We start from the raw sequence: 15,859 nt of genomic DNA, 5'->3' as shown, positions 1-15,859 counted from the left end.
CCCGCCGTGCGCGTGCTGCGCGCCGCCGTGCGCGGGATGCTCGTGCCGCTGCACCTGCCCGTGCCCGTGCCCCGGCGGCTGCTCCTGCGCGTGCCCGGCGTGCAGGTGCTGCTGCGGCGTCCCTCGTTGCTGCCCCCCCTGCTTGTGATCGATCGATCGATTGAGCGAAGCTGCACTGATTGGTTAATTAATTAGTTCTCGATGATGATCGATCGAGCTGCGCGCGTACTTTCTGGTGTTAATTAGTTCCTCATCGATGCATATGTTGATTGCCTTGCTCTGCTTGCGGTTATCTGTAATTTGGCTTTGCTGCCATGATGAGTACGTGATTGCTGATTTATTTTACATATCCTCTGCTATATATATCTAGCTGGTAGTAGCTAGTTTTGATCTCACTTGCAAAACTATTCATTTCCTGATTTTAACAAGGTCAAATGACTTGGTTGCCTTTGGTTCATACTCCTTAGAGCAAGTATAAAGGTTTATATGGATGAGAGAGGTAACAAAAAAAAATTCAAGAGTGTTGGCTCTTATGCGAGAGCTAGTTTATCACAAGCTACAAATCAAATATATTAAATGTATAAGTAAGAGATAGAGAGAGGAATAAAATTATAGCTAACCTTATAGCTAATGTATTATATATGTTAATTTTAAAATAAGCTAATAGTAAAAAGTAAGCTTTATTATTATCCTTGCTCTTAGTAATGGCCTCGATTCCTACACTTTTTTTTTTTTGAGAGAGTAGTACATATTTTCGCAGCGTAATATGGACATTGGCCGACGGGGCCTAATTATTACTGGGTCTAAGTGCCTAACTGAGCTAAAAGCCTTAAACCCAATACTGAAAACGAAAAAGTTCACTCCGGGTCCCTCATCTTGTCGACGGGTTTCAAAATCATCATTGAACCGGAATACACATTCCCAATCTTTCAAAACCGGATCACACTAGGTGTAAGGCAGTATTGCTCCCGATTTTAGCTGATATGGTGGTTGAGTCAGCGTGAGACACACATGGGCTCCACATGTCAACGACCCAATCTTCTTTCACCTCTCTCCCCTCTCTTCACATCTCTATCGCCATCCAATCATGGATGGCATGGAGGTCATCAACAACATCCGGGCGCACGGGGTCGAACACCTTGTCGTCGTAGGGGTTGACCAAGGGGCCGTCGTGCACGGTCTTCAGCACACGTTGATGTTGTGCAGCGTAACACCAATGGGGCCAACACCGAGCAAGCCTGCTCTCGCAGAGTCGTGGCGTCGATGGTTGGTGGAGTGGGAGAGAGAAAGGAGAGAGGGGAAGTGATTTTTTTGTGTGTGTATAACATATGGGTCACATGTTGACTCGGTCTAGTTGATCAAAGTCAGCTTGACATGTTGGTGAAAACCAGGAGCAATACTGCCTTGCAACCTAGTATGATTCGGTTTTGCAATATTAGGGATGTGTTATATCTGTTATTCTGGATCAACGATGATTTTGAAACTCGAGGACGAGAAAAGGGACCTAAAGTGAACTTTTTCCTACTGCAAATGGAAATACAATCATGAGGACACAACTAGCTCGGATATAACCATGACTACCTTATGTATTAATCAACCAAAAGTGCATATGCTCTGCATTAGATTTACTTTAGATTTACTTGTTATATATTTAAACAAACGTGGCTACACAATGAGTTTCGTGTGTTTTCGTTTGCAGAGGTACTTACTTGGGCAAAAGAAAAGAGACCGAGCGTAAGGAATGTATGGATGATTGTAGAAATTGATTAGGGACCAAACCAAGACCTTCTCCAAGTCCACTTCCATCTCACCACGTCACTTTTGGTCCATAGAAGACAAGAGATCAAATTCTACACGTTTTGGATTTGGATTCGGACCTCTTGACAGCATCAACTTCAAACGGACCTAGCCGCTGATATAGAAGGAATTTCGGAGCCCATGAGTACTTGTTGGAAAGCTAATGGAGTCTACTTTCAGATGGTTTTGGTTCCACGTCAAAATTCCTACCGAGCTGCCGGGAATCTGCAAAATAAGCCACATATCTCATCCAGTCCGAATCTGATTTGGATTTTGGGCCTTGTAATTGTGTCGTGGGCTTAGCCCAAGGGGGTGTGCACCCTAGGGCAACCCTAGGATGTCCCTAATCATATTTATTCAGTAGACGTCATCGTTTAGAGTGGGGTTTTGCTTAGATTATTCTGTCAAGAACAGTTTCGCCGCTAAATCGGTTTGTGGAACCCCAAATTCGTGTGCTTAATCATTCATATACAATTTGGTTGCAATCTATCTTGTTCTTTCTTGTGTTCTTCGATTCGCATGCAGGGATTAGCCTTCTCGGCGAGGTCAACCGGGTTTTGGCATGGTTGATAACCAGAGGAGACGTGATGCTGCGATTGCGGGGCTCAGTAGCGTGTTCGTTAAGAAGCTGGATTAAGTTGTGTGAGTTGTGTCGTGACTCTGCCCAAATCGACTGTTTATCAAAATCTATCGGAAGATCGGGACCTACAACCCCTCGTCAGACAAGTATCGGATATTCCAGGAGCAGGCATGGCCTATTTTTACTAGGAGACTTGTATGTCCTCCATTCGACGTAGAACTTCACATGAATGTAGCATGCATTTATTATGTGGTTTTAGTTCACTTTCTGTAGGAATCCTGCGTGGCAAATTCCTGTGTTTCAAAGAAGATTGCATTATCCATATTCCACGGACGGTCGTAGTAACAAAACCCATTCATAACCTTTTACATATACATGATGTCATGGTTTTACATACAGATAAAAAGTAATTGAAAAAAAAGTCAATTTTTCACACACCAAAATTCATCTCTGAACTTTAAGGAGGGTCAAAGTCGTACGTACAACAAAGATTAGTGGCGCCGAAAGGGCCTAAATGCTTTTCACTTTGGAACTAACTAATTTTCTCACACATGCACTAGATAGACGAGTCAAAGAAAATATCTCATTATCTTCCCAAGGAGCTTAGTTTTTTTTTGGGTGAACTTTATTCCCGGATCGAGTTGTTCTCGTGCCAGAATTTCTGTAATATTTAAGCGAGTGGGCGGTTATTCTATATATCAGTATATGTATATCAAATCATATATAGGCCGGTATGCCAAGTTGAACGATAATACACATCTCCGATCACAAATATCTTTTGATCATTTAATGTCTTGATATATAAACAGGCATATGAAAATGACTTGCACGTGTGTATCTAATAAATTAAGGATGTAGCTTTAACTGTATCGTAACTATTGACAAACGTGATAAAATATGAACAATACGGGGAGGCTGCTACAAATCGGACGTCCGATATATTGTAAAAGATCGGACGCCCACGTCAGCATAACGTCATCAAGCATGCATGCATGCTAAACTATTTTTCCTCTCAAATTATTTATCCAAATCATGATCCAATTACACCATTAAATTCGTTGCAATTAAATCTTTAAAACAAAGACCACATATGAATATATTCCGATGAAAAAAATTAGCTTATTATTAAATTATATTTAAATGTTGCAAGCTGTTCCACCAAGTATATCGGAATTGTTTCACTAGGTAGATCAAAAATGTTTCAATCGTTTAAATCGGGCGTTGTTTCATCTTATATGAAAGCAATGTTTTAGCAAATAGTGAAAGGATGTTTCAATTCACTGAAACATTTGATCCATACAAAGTGAAACATTATAAGTACACTAGGTGAAACATTTTTGGTGGAACAAAAAATGAAGCGAATTCTCTTAATAGACGGTTTCCATAATATGTGGGTGATTTGTTGCAAAAGAATGTTTCAATTCACTGCAACATTAGATCTATACATAGTGAAACATTGTGAGTACACTAGGTGAAACATTTTTAGTGGAACAAAAAATAAAACGGTTTCCCTTAATAGAGGGTTTCCAAAATATGTGTGTGATTTGTTGCAACGGAATATGTGGTGGGACACGTGGCAGCACGATGGCGCGTGTGGGAGAGACATGGGTGGCACAGCAGGTGGCGTGGGTGGGTCTCGGCGGCAGCAGCGATGCCTCCTATATTTGGATTCCCATCAGACGTGCGATCGGAAGCATTTTCCATAATATGGATGTCTTCTTGTTTACTGCGGCAGAATAAATTGAGCCTATATTTCAATTAGAAAAAAAATTATATTAGATTGGTGGGTGGACATGTAGCATAGCCTTATATAATTAAGATACTAGGGAGAGAGAGAATGATCCTATCCTCGTGTCATAATTAAGATACACAATGATAAGTTTCTTTAAAAAGGAAAATAAAACATAAGGTGATATATAGGGGAAAAAATTGATCTCAATTTTATTATTAACTAGCGTTAAACCACATAAAATTTTTAGCTAGCAATTTTAGTGGAACTATATCACCCATAGTAAAATAAGAGACTCTATTACCGATTTCAAGAGTGTAGCACAATTATACGTAGTATCATGTTTCTACTATGGTAACATCTTAGTTTAAAAGTGGAACAAAAGAAAGACAAAGATAACCTGAATATGGTCAAACAATTGTTTACCATTAAAACTTAATTTAATATTACAACAACAGTAAATTAACTAACATAAAACACTAGCTCTAATTAGAATCATATTTTTATAGACCTAATTACCTCTCTAAGTCAATTATCAAAAATATTGTTGGTATTACGAGGTGGAGGGATATCAAAAACAAAGAACACACAGCCCCAAATAAACTGAGAAACATGACACTCAAAGAAAAATATTCTCTTATGCATAGCATAAATCAAGGTGTTTGTCCCCCCCCCCCCCCACCCCTTCCCCCAAAACCTCCCAAAAATAAATCTTTTGGCCAAGTTAACCTTTGTTAGGATCACTTTCTTGAAGAAATAACATAAAGACTTTGATATTTAGTGGAAGTCTCATGTAATTCTCTTACTGATCCTAACATTAGACTTTGATATATATAGAGTTAATTGAAAATTGTCCATTTTCATAGAGCGGCGATACAAAGCAATCCTTTTCATTTGACATCGTTATATTAGCTAGCTTGAGTCAAATCATTCCACTCGATTAGCTTTTGGCCAACAATCGCTCTCATAAAAGAAATATTCAACAACGTTGTATTCATAACCTCTACCACGGTAGACTACTTCTTTCAAGCCACGTTATACAAAATAAGGTGTTGATTTTTAAGAACACATAATCTGTCAGGGTCATGGATACCACATACCTAATAGTAGTCGATTAATTCTCGGTAGGACCCACCATATACCATGTCCTATACGGAAACAACCTGCGGATATAGGAGGAGTTCCGGATAAGAAAAGACAACCAGAGTTCTACATGGAAACGACAAGGACTACTCGGATTGTATCCATATTGGTTTCCCTAGTTCTACTTGAACAAGGGGACACCTATGGGTATAAACACAAGGCCCCCTAGGAGGACAGACAAGACACCCACCATAGACAACATGGAACATAGATCAAGACAGAAGATCAACATATAAGCCAACATACGCCAAGACAAGACGCCGGATATCGACTTCAGAGATAGGCACGGCTAGTCCCCTACGGTGTCTCCGGATACTGATAGGAGAGACATTGCGTTGTCTCTAATCTCGCAGGGCACGAACTCGAGGAGGAAGACTACCCTGTTGTTGACTACGAGTCAGAACTACAAACCACCAAGTCGACAACAGTTAGATAGGCTACCCCAAATATTGTACTGGTGTGATTATGGTGAATAAGAGCAATACCGGCTTCGGCCAACAGGATGTAGGGTTATTACCTGACAATTCAGGGGCCCGAACCTGTATAAAAATCCCTGTCTCTGTCTGTTTTACCTCAGTCTCGCATATACCCTAGTACCAACGATCCCCATACTATGCAAATACCGGAATCGCGACATCAAACGTCGACAGTGACGCGCCAGGTAGGGGGATTTTGGTGCTTCAGGATTTAGACGAGATGGGTTTAAGAGATGGATTCTCCAACAACAAGCTACTCGACGACTTCGGCTGTGGAGAGATCCAACCTGTCCAAGTACATCTTCCGACTAGATCGGAACCATCATCGTCATCGACAACTTGGTCTATCGAGATCATCCAAGCCTCAAGATACGCAGCGTACCAAAAGATGTCAGATCATATGATGTCAAACGAGTACGTAATAAGGTAATTGGTAGATTGGTTTTTCAAATTGATCTACTAATTTCGTAGATACATCCGGCATGTATCTACAAAGGTACGCAATATTTTATATAGAATTTATCGTACCTATTTTTCCAATCTATACGATATTGTCAGATCCATGATTTATTATGTTTACCTAGAGCATGTTTTTTATACAATATCTGTTATGTGAGTGTATCCGATGTTAGGCCGAGAACGGTTTAACGTTGGGGACTCACTCTGTTTTCTTCTGTATAATTCATGCTTGTTTACGGTCTACATAATGTCTGATATTTTCTGCTTCTTATATCCTGATAATGCTAGAAGATCCAAGCAGTTTTTTAAGTACATACTCGATATTCTCTACTATATGTCTTGCCTTCTAGAAAATATTTTTCAGGAACAATTAAGCACCCGAGTAGGTTGTGGTCGAGTACACCGCATTATCGAGAATGATCTCGACAAATGCAGAGTCGTCGCGCCCAACCTACCAACGAAGACCGACGACCTATCTTATAGCACCGGCCATGGCTGGACTACTCGAGAAAAGGTTGTTAACAGATAATTCCTCGCGAACGCCGTCGGCTTGATCACCCGACATGATTGCGAACGGACGTCCGGATATGCTACAAGTTGGGTGTGTGAGTCATGCTGGCCACATGAGACGCACATGTAATAAACCAACTCTAGCACCTCCATTGGTGTTCGAGAGATAATTCTACACGTTCTCTAGTCCTCGAACCAGTACGTAGCAATCTCTCGCACCGTAACCTCCATTGGTGTTCGAGAGATAATTCTACACGTTCGCTGGTCCTTGAACCAGTATGTAGCAATCTCTCGCACCGCAACCTCCATTTGTGTTTGAGAGATAATTCTACACGTTCGCTGGTCCTCGAACCAGTACGTAGCAATCTCTCGCACCGCAACCTCCATTGGTGTTTGAGAGATAATTCTACTCGTTCGCTGGTCCTCCAACCAGTACGTAGCAATCTCTCGCACCGGCAACCTCCATTGGTGTTCGAGAGATGATTCTACACGTTCGCTGGTCCTCGAACCAGTACGTAGCAATCTCTCGCACCGCAACCTCAGATGGTCGAGGTACGACTACAGCAATAACGCAACGGTCCTCGCACCACGACTTCAAATGATCGAGAGACACCTACTCACTGGTTCTCAACCAGTCAATCATAGCGATCTCTCGTACATTTACTTCTAGTGGTTGAGTTACGACTACTACATGGTTCTTGACCAGAGGCGTAGCGATTCTCCCATTACCTCTACTTCAACAAAGTTGATATCAGGTACACAATATCGCCAAGTGTTTTATCCAAAGATCCCTTACCACAAAGACACCTAGCGTTGAAACCTATCCTAATGTCCCTTTACGCCGTCTTGACAAGGCCTCCAAGGAACCTAAGGGAACTTCGGCTGGGGACGCCCAGAGCAGATAAGGCCTTGTCGGATCCTGTAGAGACAAAAGACCATGTAAGATCTGGTCGTGTAAGAGTTCTCGCCGTGCGTATTAACCAAGCCGTGTAATCGGAAATTGGGTTTTCCAACTTCACGGCTGGGGGCTAGGATCAGTGCTTGTTCAACCGAGGCAAGTCAAAGGTACAAGAGCTTTATCCTCCGAGAACGATTCTCCGATGACAAGGCTGGGGGCAAGAGAGAGCGTATAACTCAACAAACTGACTGATCGAAGTCGGTAAAAGAGTAGACGCTCATATACAAAACATTGGTCTGTAAGTTTAATTCATTTTTGGTTTTCCATACATATTATAACATGTCACCTTTTGAGCATTTGCTCGGGGGCTATTTCTATCTAATATTCTTTTCTGAGTATTGATTTCAGGAAAATTCTATTTGACATTGTCGAAAACTTCATGTCTCTATGGTTCTACAGCAAGATCAACTAAGGCGGGTACGACAAATGTTGATAAGGCTCCATCGCAGACTCTACGCCTACTCGATTACTCGAGAACGGTTGGTGGATCTCGACAAGGAATACGGAATGAAGAGATGGTGTACCCGCCGAGATAAAATTTCTTGACTTCAATCCAAATTCTCGATTACAGCAAGACGGGAGACTTAGTCGTATACTCTGTACTTTCTTGGTTGACGTCGGAGATTGACTCAGACAAACCCTTTAGGTGCTCGCACGAGGCTGATAAAGGAAGTCTAACGTTATCTCTGAACTCATCGAGAACGGTCACGTGAGCTCGATAAAAGTTACTCCAAGGTATGCGGTTGAGAATATGAATTTGTTCATTTGCATTGAAGTCGGGGGCTACTGTCAGGGTCATGGATACCACATACCTAAAGTAGTCGACTAAATCTCGGCAGGACCCACCATATACTATGTCCTATACGGAAACAACCTGCGGATATAGGAGGAGTTCCGGATAAGAAAAGACAACCAGAGTTCTACATGGAAACGACAAGGACTACTCGGATTGTATCCATATTGGTTTCCCTAGTTCTACTACACCTATGGGTATAAATATAAGGCCCCCTAGGAGAACAGACAAGACAACCACCATAGATGACACGGAACATAGATCAAGACAGAAGATCAACATACAAGCCAACATACGCCAAGACAAGACGCCGGATATCGACTTCGGAGATAGGCACGGCTAGTCCCCTACGGTGTCTCCGGATACTGATAGGAGAGACATTGCGCTGTCTCTGATCTCGCCGGGCATGAACTCGAGGAGGAAGACTACCCTGTTGTTGACTACGAGTCAGAACTATAGACCGCCAAGTCGACAACAGTTAGATAGGCTACCCCAAATATTGTACTGGTGTGATTATAGTGAATAAGAGCAATACCGGCTTCGGCTAACAGGATGTAGGGTTATTACCTGACAATTCAGGGGCCCGAACCTGTATAAAAATCCCTGTCTCTGTCTGTTTTACCTCAGTCTCGCATATACCCTAGTACCAACGATCCCCATACTATGTAAATACCGGAATCGCGACATCAAACGTCGACACAATCCCAACCAATTTTCTTCCCCCAAATCTTATTTTGGTCCAATTGCCACATATAAAAGACCCATACCTAAGAAAACGGTCTGTCACTTTAATTAACCCTGTTTACTGGACATAACATGGAGAAAATCTATTTATAATATCAAGGTTTTGCACATCTAGTCCTTCTTGATATTTTGGTCTATATATGTTTTCTCACTTAGTCTATAATTTCATTTTGGTCATCATTACTAAAAGAGAAACATGACCTATAGTAATCCAATCTTTGAAGCACACCTTGTGGAATTCCAAAAAAGGGATAACACAAACAAGGGAAGGCTCGAAAGAACTAAGTTTAGAAGGACCAATCGCCTACAACATAAGATGTTTTTGCCCTTCCATGTGCTATGTTTCCTCTCAAATCTATCTTCAACTCCTTTCCAATCAACATCCCAGAGTTTTTGATAAAGAATTGGGGGGAGGGGGTATGAAGATATCTAAAAGGGAAGGATCCCAAATTGCAACTAAATAATTATCTATATTGATCCACCACTTCCTACGATTTCCAAAAGCCAAAAAAAAGGGTATCATTTTTATGAAAGTTTATTTTTAGCCCTAAGAGCTATTCAAACACATTGGGGATGGCCTTCATGTTTTTGGCATGTTCAAGGTTATGATCTAGAAACATTATTGTGTCATTAGCATATTGTAGAATGGACAAACTATCCACCATTAAATGTAGAATGGCATGTCTAATTTGACCATCAACTTGAGCTCTTTCAATGAGAACAACTAACATGTCAAGTACAATATTAAAAAGTATCAACGACATTGGATCCCCTTATCTCATGGCTTTGTGTGTCTGAAATTTATTGGTCGAGTCATCATTGACTTTTATACGGGCATTTCCCCCTTCAACCCATTTAGAAATCCAAGGATGCTGAAAAAAATCTTTTCGTACACATTGTTTATTGAAGGAATTGCCATTTGACTTTATCATAAGTTTTTTCAAAATTAATTTTGAAAATGACCCAATCCAATCATTTTATTCTGTAATATTTCTACCAGACGAACAACCATATAGGTTGGACGAATGACTTTGTGAGCAATCGATTAATCCTATTAGTGTCAACTTTTGTGAAAATTTGAAACTAACATTCAGAAGGTAAATTGGTCTATACTGTTGGATTTGTTTTGCAACGGCTCTTTTGGGTAATAAAATTAATAATTTTAAAGTTTAAGCTAAAAAGAGGAAGTGTCCCTTTATGGAATTCCTTCAAGAGAGCCATCAGATCATCTATGATCTCCCAGAAAACTTGATAGAATTGTGTAAGAAAACTATCCGGACTTGAGGCCTAGCTATGTTGTAGCCTAGACATGGGTATTCATAAGCAAGGGAAAGAAAAAGGCGACTGAATTGATAGTAAAACTACCTAAAGTATTATTCCAAATATCTCTTTACTGATGAACAAAACTAAAACTAAAGGCATACCCAACTGCATTATTAAACATGTTGATGTTCATCAACTAATTGTATGATGAATACGTCTAGACAAGTGGTACCAGTGGTACACTTGCTGGTACGTACTATACGTATACAATTCAATTCCCAGCGAAAGAAATACGAGCACGTGCTTAATTAATACGGACTCGTATTGTGTTCCACGTCACATGGGGGTGCACGCTGGCGCCTGGATGGTCCGTCGTTGTTGCAGGTCCACGTCATGTGGGGCCACATGTTCACTACGGAAGAAAGAACATGTGCATTGCAGTGCAGGTCACTCGTGTTGGAAGTTGCAGTGCAGCCACCATGAGAGAGACCCTTGTCTTATTATTTTTCTTTTTTAAGAAAAACATTATAAACACAGACATTCACAACACGCGTATAATCACCTTTACGAACGAACACATGCACATTTTACATACCCTTATGAGCATCTTCGGACTAGGCCGATATTTCTTGAGATCGACGGAGCCATCATGTGTGGGCACATCGCTGTCGACGGGTACGTCGTTTACCACTAAAAGAATAATTAGCCATAAATACGAGCATCTGTGTCGAATTTAGTATTTGAACTCGGATGGGTTACTTCCACCACAAGAAATCTAACTAGTTGAGTTACGCTCGTTGTGCTACCCTTGTCTTAATTTTGATTGCATAGTTTGCATCTATGGATGATCTAGTATTGTAAAAAAGACTTTATTTGATGAGATTCCAATTAGCCATGGATATGCAGAAAAGCTACCGAAAGATAAACTAATGTCGGTCATGAATCGACTTAAAGATATGCATATGATGTGGAATGCTTAATTCGGTGGTGATGACTCAGATTCCTTGTGTGACCTACAATACTACTCTATCTTTGGAGATATTTATATTCTGCACAAAAGAATACAACTTCGTAATTTTACCACCTCAAAGATTACATTGTAGCGAGACTCATTAATTAATCACCTCCAATACTTATGCAATAACAGAACAATAAGTAGATTTTTGTCAACCATGATAGAGACTTAGCAATAAAATTTCCATTATTGGTATTATCTCTATCTTTAGGCTAGTATTACTTCCTCCGGGCTGATAATATTAGTCGTGTTGGACAAGGGTAGAGTCAAACTTTTAAATCTTTGACTACAAATAATTTCTAAAATATTCATCTTAAAAATATGAAAATCATATGGGTAGATTAGTCTTAAAAAGTACTTCAATAAAATCATATATTTGTTGACATTTCTGTATATATTATAATAGAAAATAGTTGTCAAAGTTACTTTTTAAGACCGCGTCCTTATCCAAAACGACAAGCATTATCAACCTGGAGAGAGTAGTAAATAGTTTTCTTGTTATTCATCCATATTTGAATTGTAATATGCAGCAGCTCTATCTTCAAACTCTGTAATAAATGCTTCTAGCTTTTTTTTAAAAAAAAGGCGAAAACTCTGTAATAATTAGTTTTAGCTTAATTAAAGTAAGGTTTGAAATGAATTTTCCTTATTAAAAAAAACCATGCAGGCGCCAATCTTTCTATGTAGTATTAATTTTGATAAAATCCCCTGAAAGTTAAAACCCATTTCTAGCGCTCTAAAAATATATAAAAAAAAACTCCAAACACTCCCAAACACGATCTCCCAAAATATAAAATATGAGCACGGCTACTTGTACTAAATTTTCTTTTAGAAAACTCTTATAAACAATTATCGACCATTTCCCAAAATATGAACTCTTATAGAAAATCCTATATATCTATGAAGTTCATCCCCACTAAGTGTTAATGCTAATTCTCTTTTCTCTTATGAAACCATATCACCTCAATTGTTTTTGGTCTTTGGATGATTCATTAAGATGTAAATTGCATCTCTTCCCCTAAAAGATACACCATACAACATAACCATTTATATCCTTATGATAATTGATGAAGGTACAAAAATATATAAACACATTACAAAAATTATATAGTAGGTAAGAAAGAAAATTTTAGAACTCATATCTATTATATTATCACATAATTCTCTCGCGGCAGCGTATGGGGTACCCATCTAGTATATATACTTAAAGCGTAAGACAAAATTTAGTACGTATAGACTTTTTCCATATGAAATCATTATTTGTCCCTGAAAGTGAAAATCTAATTAATTTTGTCAGTAAGAGTTAATACTGTCAAATGCTTACGTGGTCGTCTCCACACCACACTCCCAAACGCTCTCTCCCGTGGTTTCTCCTCTTTTTTTTATTTACACCAGCACCTTCGCTGATCTTGAGCAGCATGTTGTCTCCATGGACAACTAGACATTATAAATGTTATAATCCCACCTTCTATACTATGCGTACGTGTTAGATGCATCTCTAGCTACTTGGCCAATAATAAGTTGACACAAATTAATTAAGCTCAACATGATTGAGATAGAACAGAAGAAGTGATCAGCATGCTATTAAATTGAATGACCCAATGAATACTATTAATGTGTAGAAAGCTCCAGCCAACCTCTCAAGTCTAACTTGATCAAGATCCACCATGACTTACAAATAGCAGTGTTAGGTCACAGTTTAATGGTTTATGAATGCTCTCTAACCAAATTATTTGAAGCATGGACGCTAGCTAGTGCCACGACAGTGTGTAACTTAATTTATTTTTCGATCCTCCACGTCATGCTTTATTTTTTTTTAGATAATGTTATAGTACATCCTTTTATCATCTCGGAAAGCTCAAAACTCATGATTACGTTACAACTGGGATTTTTTTTTTGTTAGTAATACTCACATGTCACTAGTTGCTACTAGGACAGTACTGTACATATATGTCAAGTTGTGTTTGAGAATCAAAATTCCGTTCAATTTTGTAAAAGAAACTTATAGGTTCATATAAACGCATTAGCCTATATAACACTGTAACAATTGTAACACATTTTACATGAGTATACCTTCTTAATTACCTGTTCAAGTGTACATGTGCGGACGAGCAGAGAGGATTGCTTTGAGAACGTAAGAATTAATTGCAAATCTAAAGGGCAGCAATATTTTGCAAATGCTTTGCAAACCTCTTCGATGGGCTAAGAGAATGTAATGAAATGTTTCCATTTCTAATTACCTTCTTCCATGCATCTCTATAAACATCTTTATTAAATTATGGTAATTTTCTACAAATGGAAACTACTGTACTACATTCAAGCACAAGCTCCCTATACGCAGGCAAAGGTACTATGTTCCTTCTTTTGGAAAGGAAGCCCTGCTGCAATGCAATTCTGGCGCGAACACAAAGCTCGAGCCGTGTCACTCCAGGAGCGCCGCGAAGCAGCTTCCCGTGCGCGCGAGCGCGACGCTGGCAGCGGCGACGACGACGGCGTCGGACGCGTCGGCGGCGCCGCCCACGCCGCGCCTGGGGCTGCTCGGCGTGGAGCGGACTACCCTCCTCGGCGGCGGCGGCGGCGAGGAGGCGCCGCCCGAGCCGAGGCGGCGGAGGAGGAGCACGCGCACGGCGGCGATGAGGTCCCCGGCGTTCTCCTCGGGCGAAGGCGGCGCGGAGGCGCGGCGGGCGCGGCAGACGGCGGCGTGGCGGTCGAGCGCCTCGCCGGGCGAGATGGGCGGGTCGGCGCGCCCCAGCTCCTCGCCGGCGGCGTCCCCGCACAGCCCGCAGATCCACCTCCCGCCGTACCGCGCCCGCACCGCCGCCATGTACGGCGCCGTGCACTCCTGCGTGAACCCGCAGCACTCGCACGCCGCCGCCACCACCACCGCCGCCGCCGCCGCCTCCTCCTCCTCCTCCACTTCCCCCACCTCCTCCATCCGAAACGACGACCTTCTATGTATACCCTCAAGCTAGACGCGCGCGCGCTCTCGAGCAGAATCCGGAGACGAAGGTCACAGGATCCGTACAGTGCGAAGGCGCTCCTCGTCGCCGCCGGTGGCCGGCGCCGGCGCCGGCGAGGGGTCACCGCCGTGGTGCCCCGCTTCCTTTTTTTTTATTTTCTCTCCTCGTGTGGGTGTGTCGTGCGGAGGAGGCGTGTCTTTATACGGGAAGGCGGAAAGCGTGAGCGGGCGCCTCTTGCTCGCTCTACGGGCCGCGGGACTTGGTGGGGCCCACGTGGCTCCAATGATGGAGTGGGGCCCACAGGGTGGGCGTTAGGGGTAAATGGAGTAAACTGGTAAAGTTGTTGGTGGAGATGCCAGCTTGGAGCAGGAGAGGATAAGCTGGCATTGGATGCCGGCCGCGGGGGACCAGGTGGGGAGCATCGGCCACGTCAGCGTTGCCCTTGCCATGCTGGTAGCTTCGCTCCGTTGACTTGGTTGACCGGGAGGAGATAAGAGCGACAACAATGGTCGACAATAGTTTACTACTCCGTAAACAAAAATCTTAACAACCAACCTGAACACATACACCCCTTATACTCGTAAAGAAAATCATTTTGGACAGACACGGTCTGTAAAATACAACTTTAACTTTTTATTTCTATAAAAATATTTATTGAAAAGTGATATATGTAAACTTTTATGGAAGTATTTTTCAAGACAAATCTATTCGTAAAATTTTTACATTTTCAAACTCAATAACTTGAGAGTTATTCATGATTTATATTCCCAAAGTTTGACTTAAACATTATCTAAACGACTTTCTTTACGAGTACGGAGGGAGTATGTCTACAGGTTCTAACTACCAACATAAACAGGTTCTAAGGATTGGGTTTTTTTATAAGATGAATGGGGTGTCCAATAGTAATAGGTGGTGAAACTGGAGTGCTAATTTCGAGTAATAAACAGTAGTGCGTTTTATTAAACATGATAAGTATATTCTTGCATATATATAGAATAAGTGTGTCGATGTATAGTTAAAGTTATTATATTTTTAAAACGAATATAGTTGTAATTTTTAGATATAAGCTTCAATCATGGACTACGATAGATCATAGAATGGCTGGTGTGGTGTATCATTGGATACTCTAACCCTTTTTTTTTTACTCGACTCTATGCAATATTGGACATATTTCTTTCGTCTTAAGAAATATTCGTTTGTTTTAAAATAAATTTACTTTTATTCTCTTACCTATTTTCTATTTATAAATTGTTGAGTTTTATTCTACTAATTTTACTCTTCTTTACTAATAAGTGACACTTCAGTACTTTTTTGGGTCAACCTTGTTTTAAATATCTAGTGCCGAAGATGAAGTTAACATTTATCTTATAAAATAACCATGCAACTTCATTTATTTTGTTATAACTTATTTTATCTTTAAAGTTATATTAAT

At 40.8% G+C, this 15,859-nt stretch overlaps 1 protein-coding gene across 1 annotated transcript; it reads right to left on the bottom strand.

Annotated features, from left to right (window-relative positions):
- Positions 1-13,454: 13,454 nt before the first annotated feature.
- LOC127765999 (uncharacterized) lies at positions 13,455-14,591 on the bottom strand. Its single transcript, XM_052290988.1, has one exon. It carries the CDS (start codon positions 14,400-14,402, stop codon positions 13,890-13,892), a length of 513 nt encoding a protein of 170 aa, XP_052146948.1. The 5' UTR covers positions 14,403-14,591; the 3' UTR covers positions 13,455-13,889.
- Between the last annotated feature and the right edge of the window lie 1,268 nt (positions 14,592-15,859).

The sequence above is a fragment of the Oryza glaberrima genome, chromosome 3, assembly GCF_000147395.1.
Source record: "Oryza glaberrima chromosome 3, OglaRS2, whole genome shotgun sequence".
In the NCBI taxonomy this organism is placed as follows: domain Eukaryota; kingdom Viridiplantae; phylum Streptophyta; class Magnoliopsida; order Poales; family Poaceae; genus Oryza; species Oryza glaberrima.
Note: the sequence above shows the minus strand (reverse complement) of the source record. Positions and strands in the feature narration are given on the sequence as shown.

Excerpts from the sequence above, each read along its gene's own strand:
- LOC127765999 (XM_052290988.1), bottom strand. The coding sequence starts at position 14,402 with ATGGAGGAGGTGGGGGAAGTGGAGGAGGAGGAGGAGGCGGCGGCGGCG.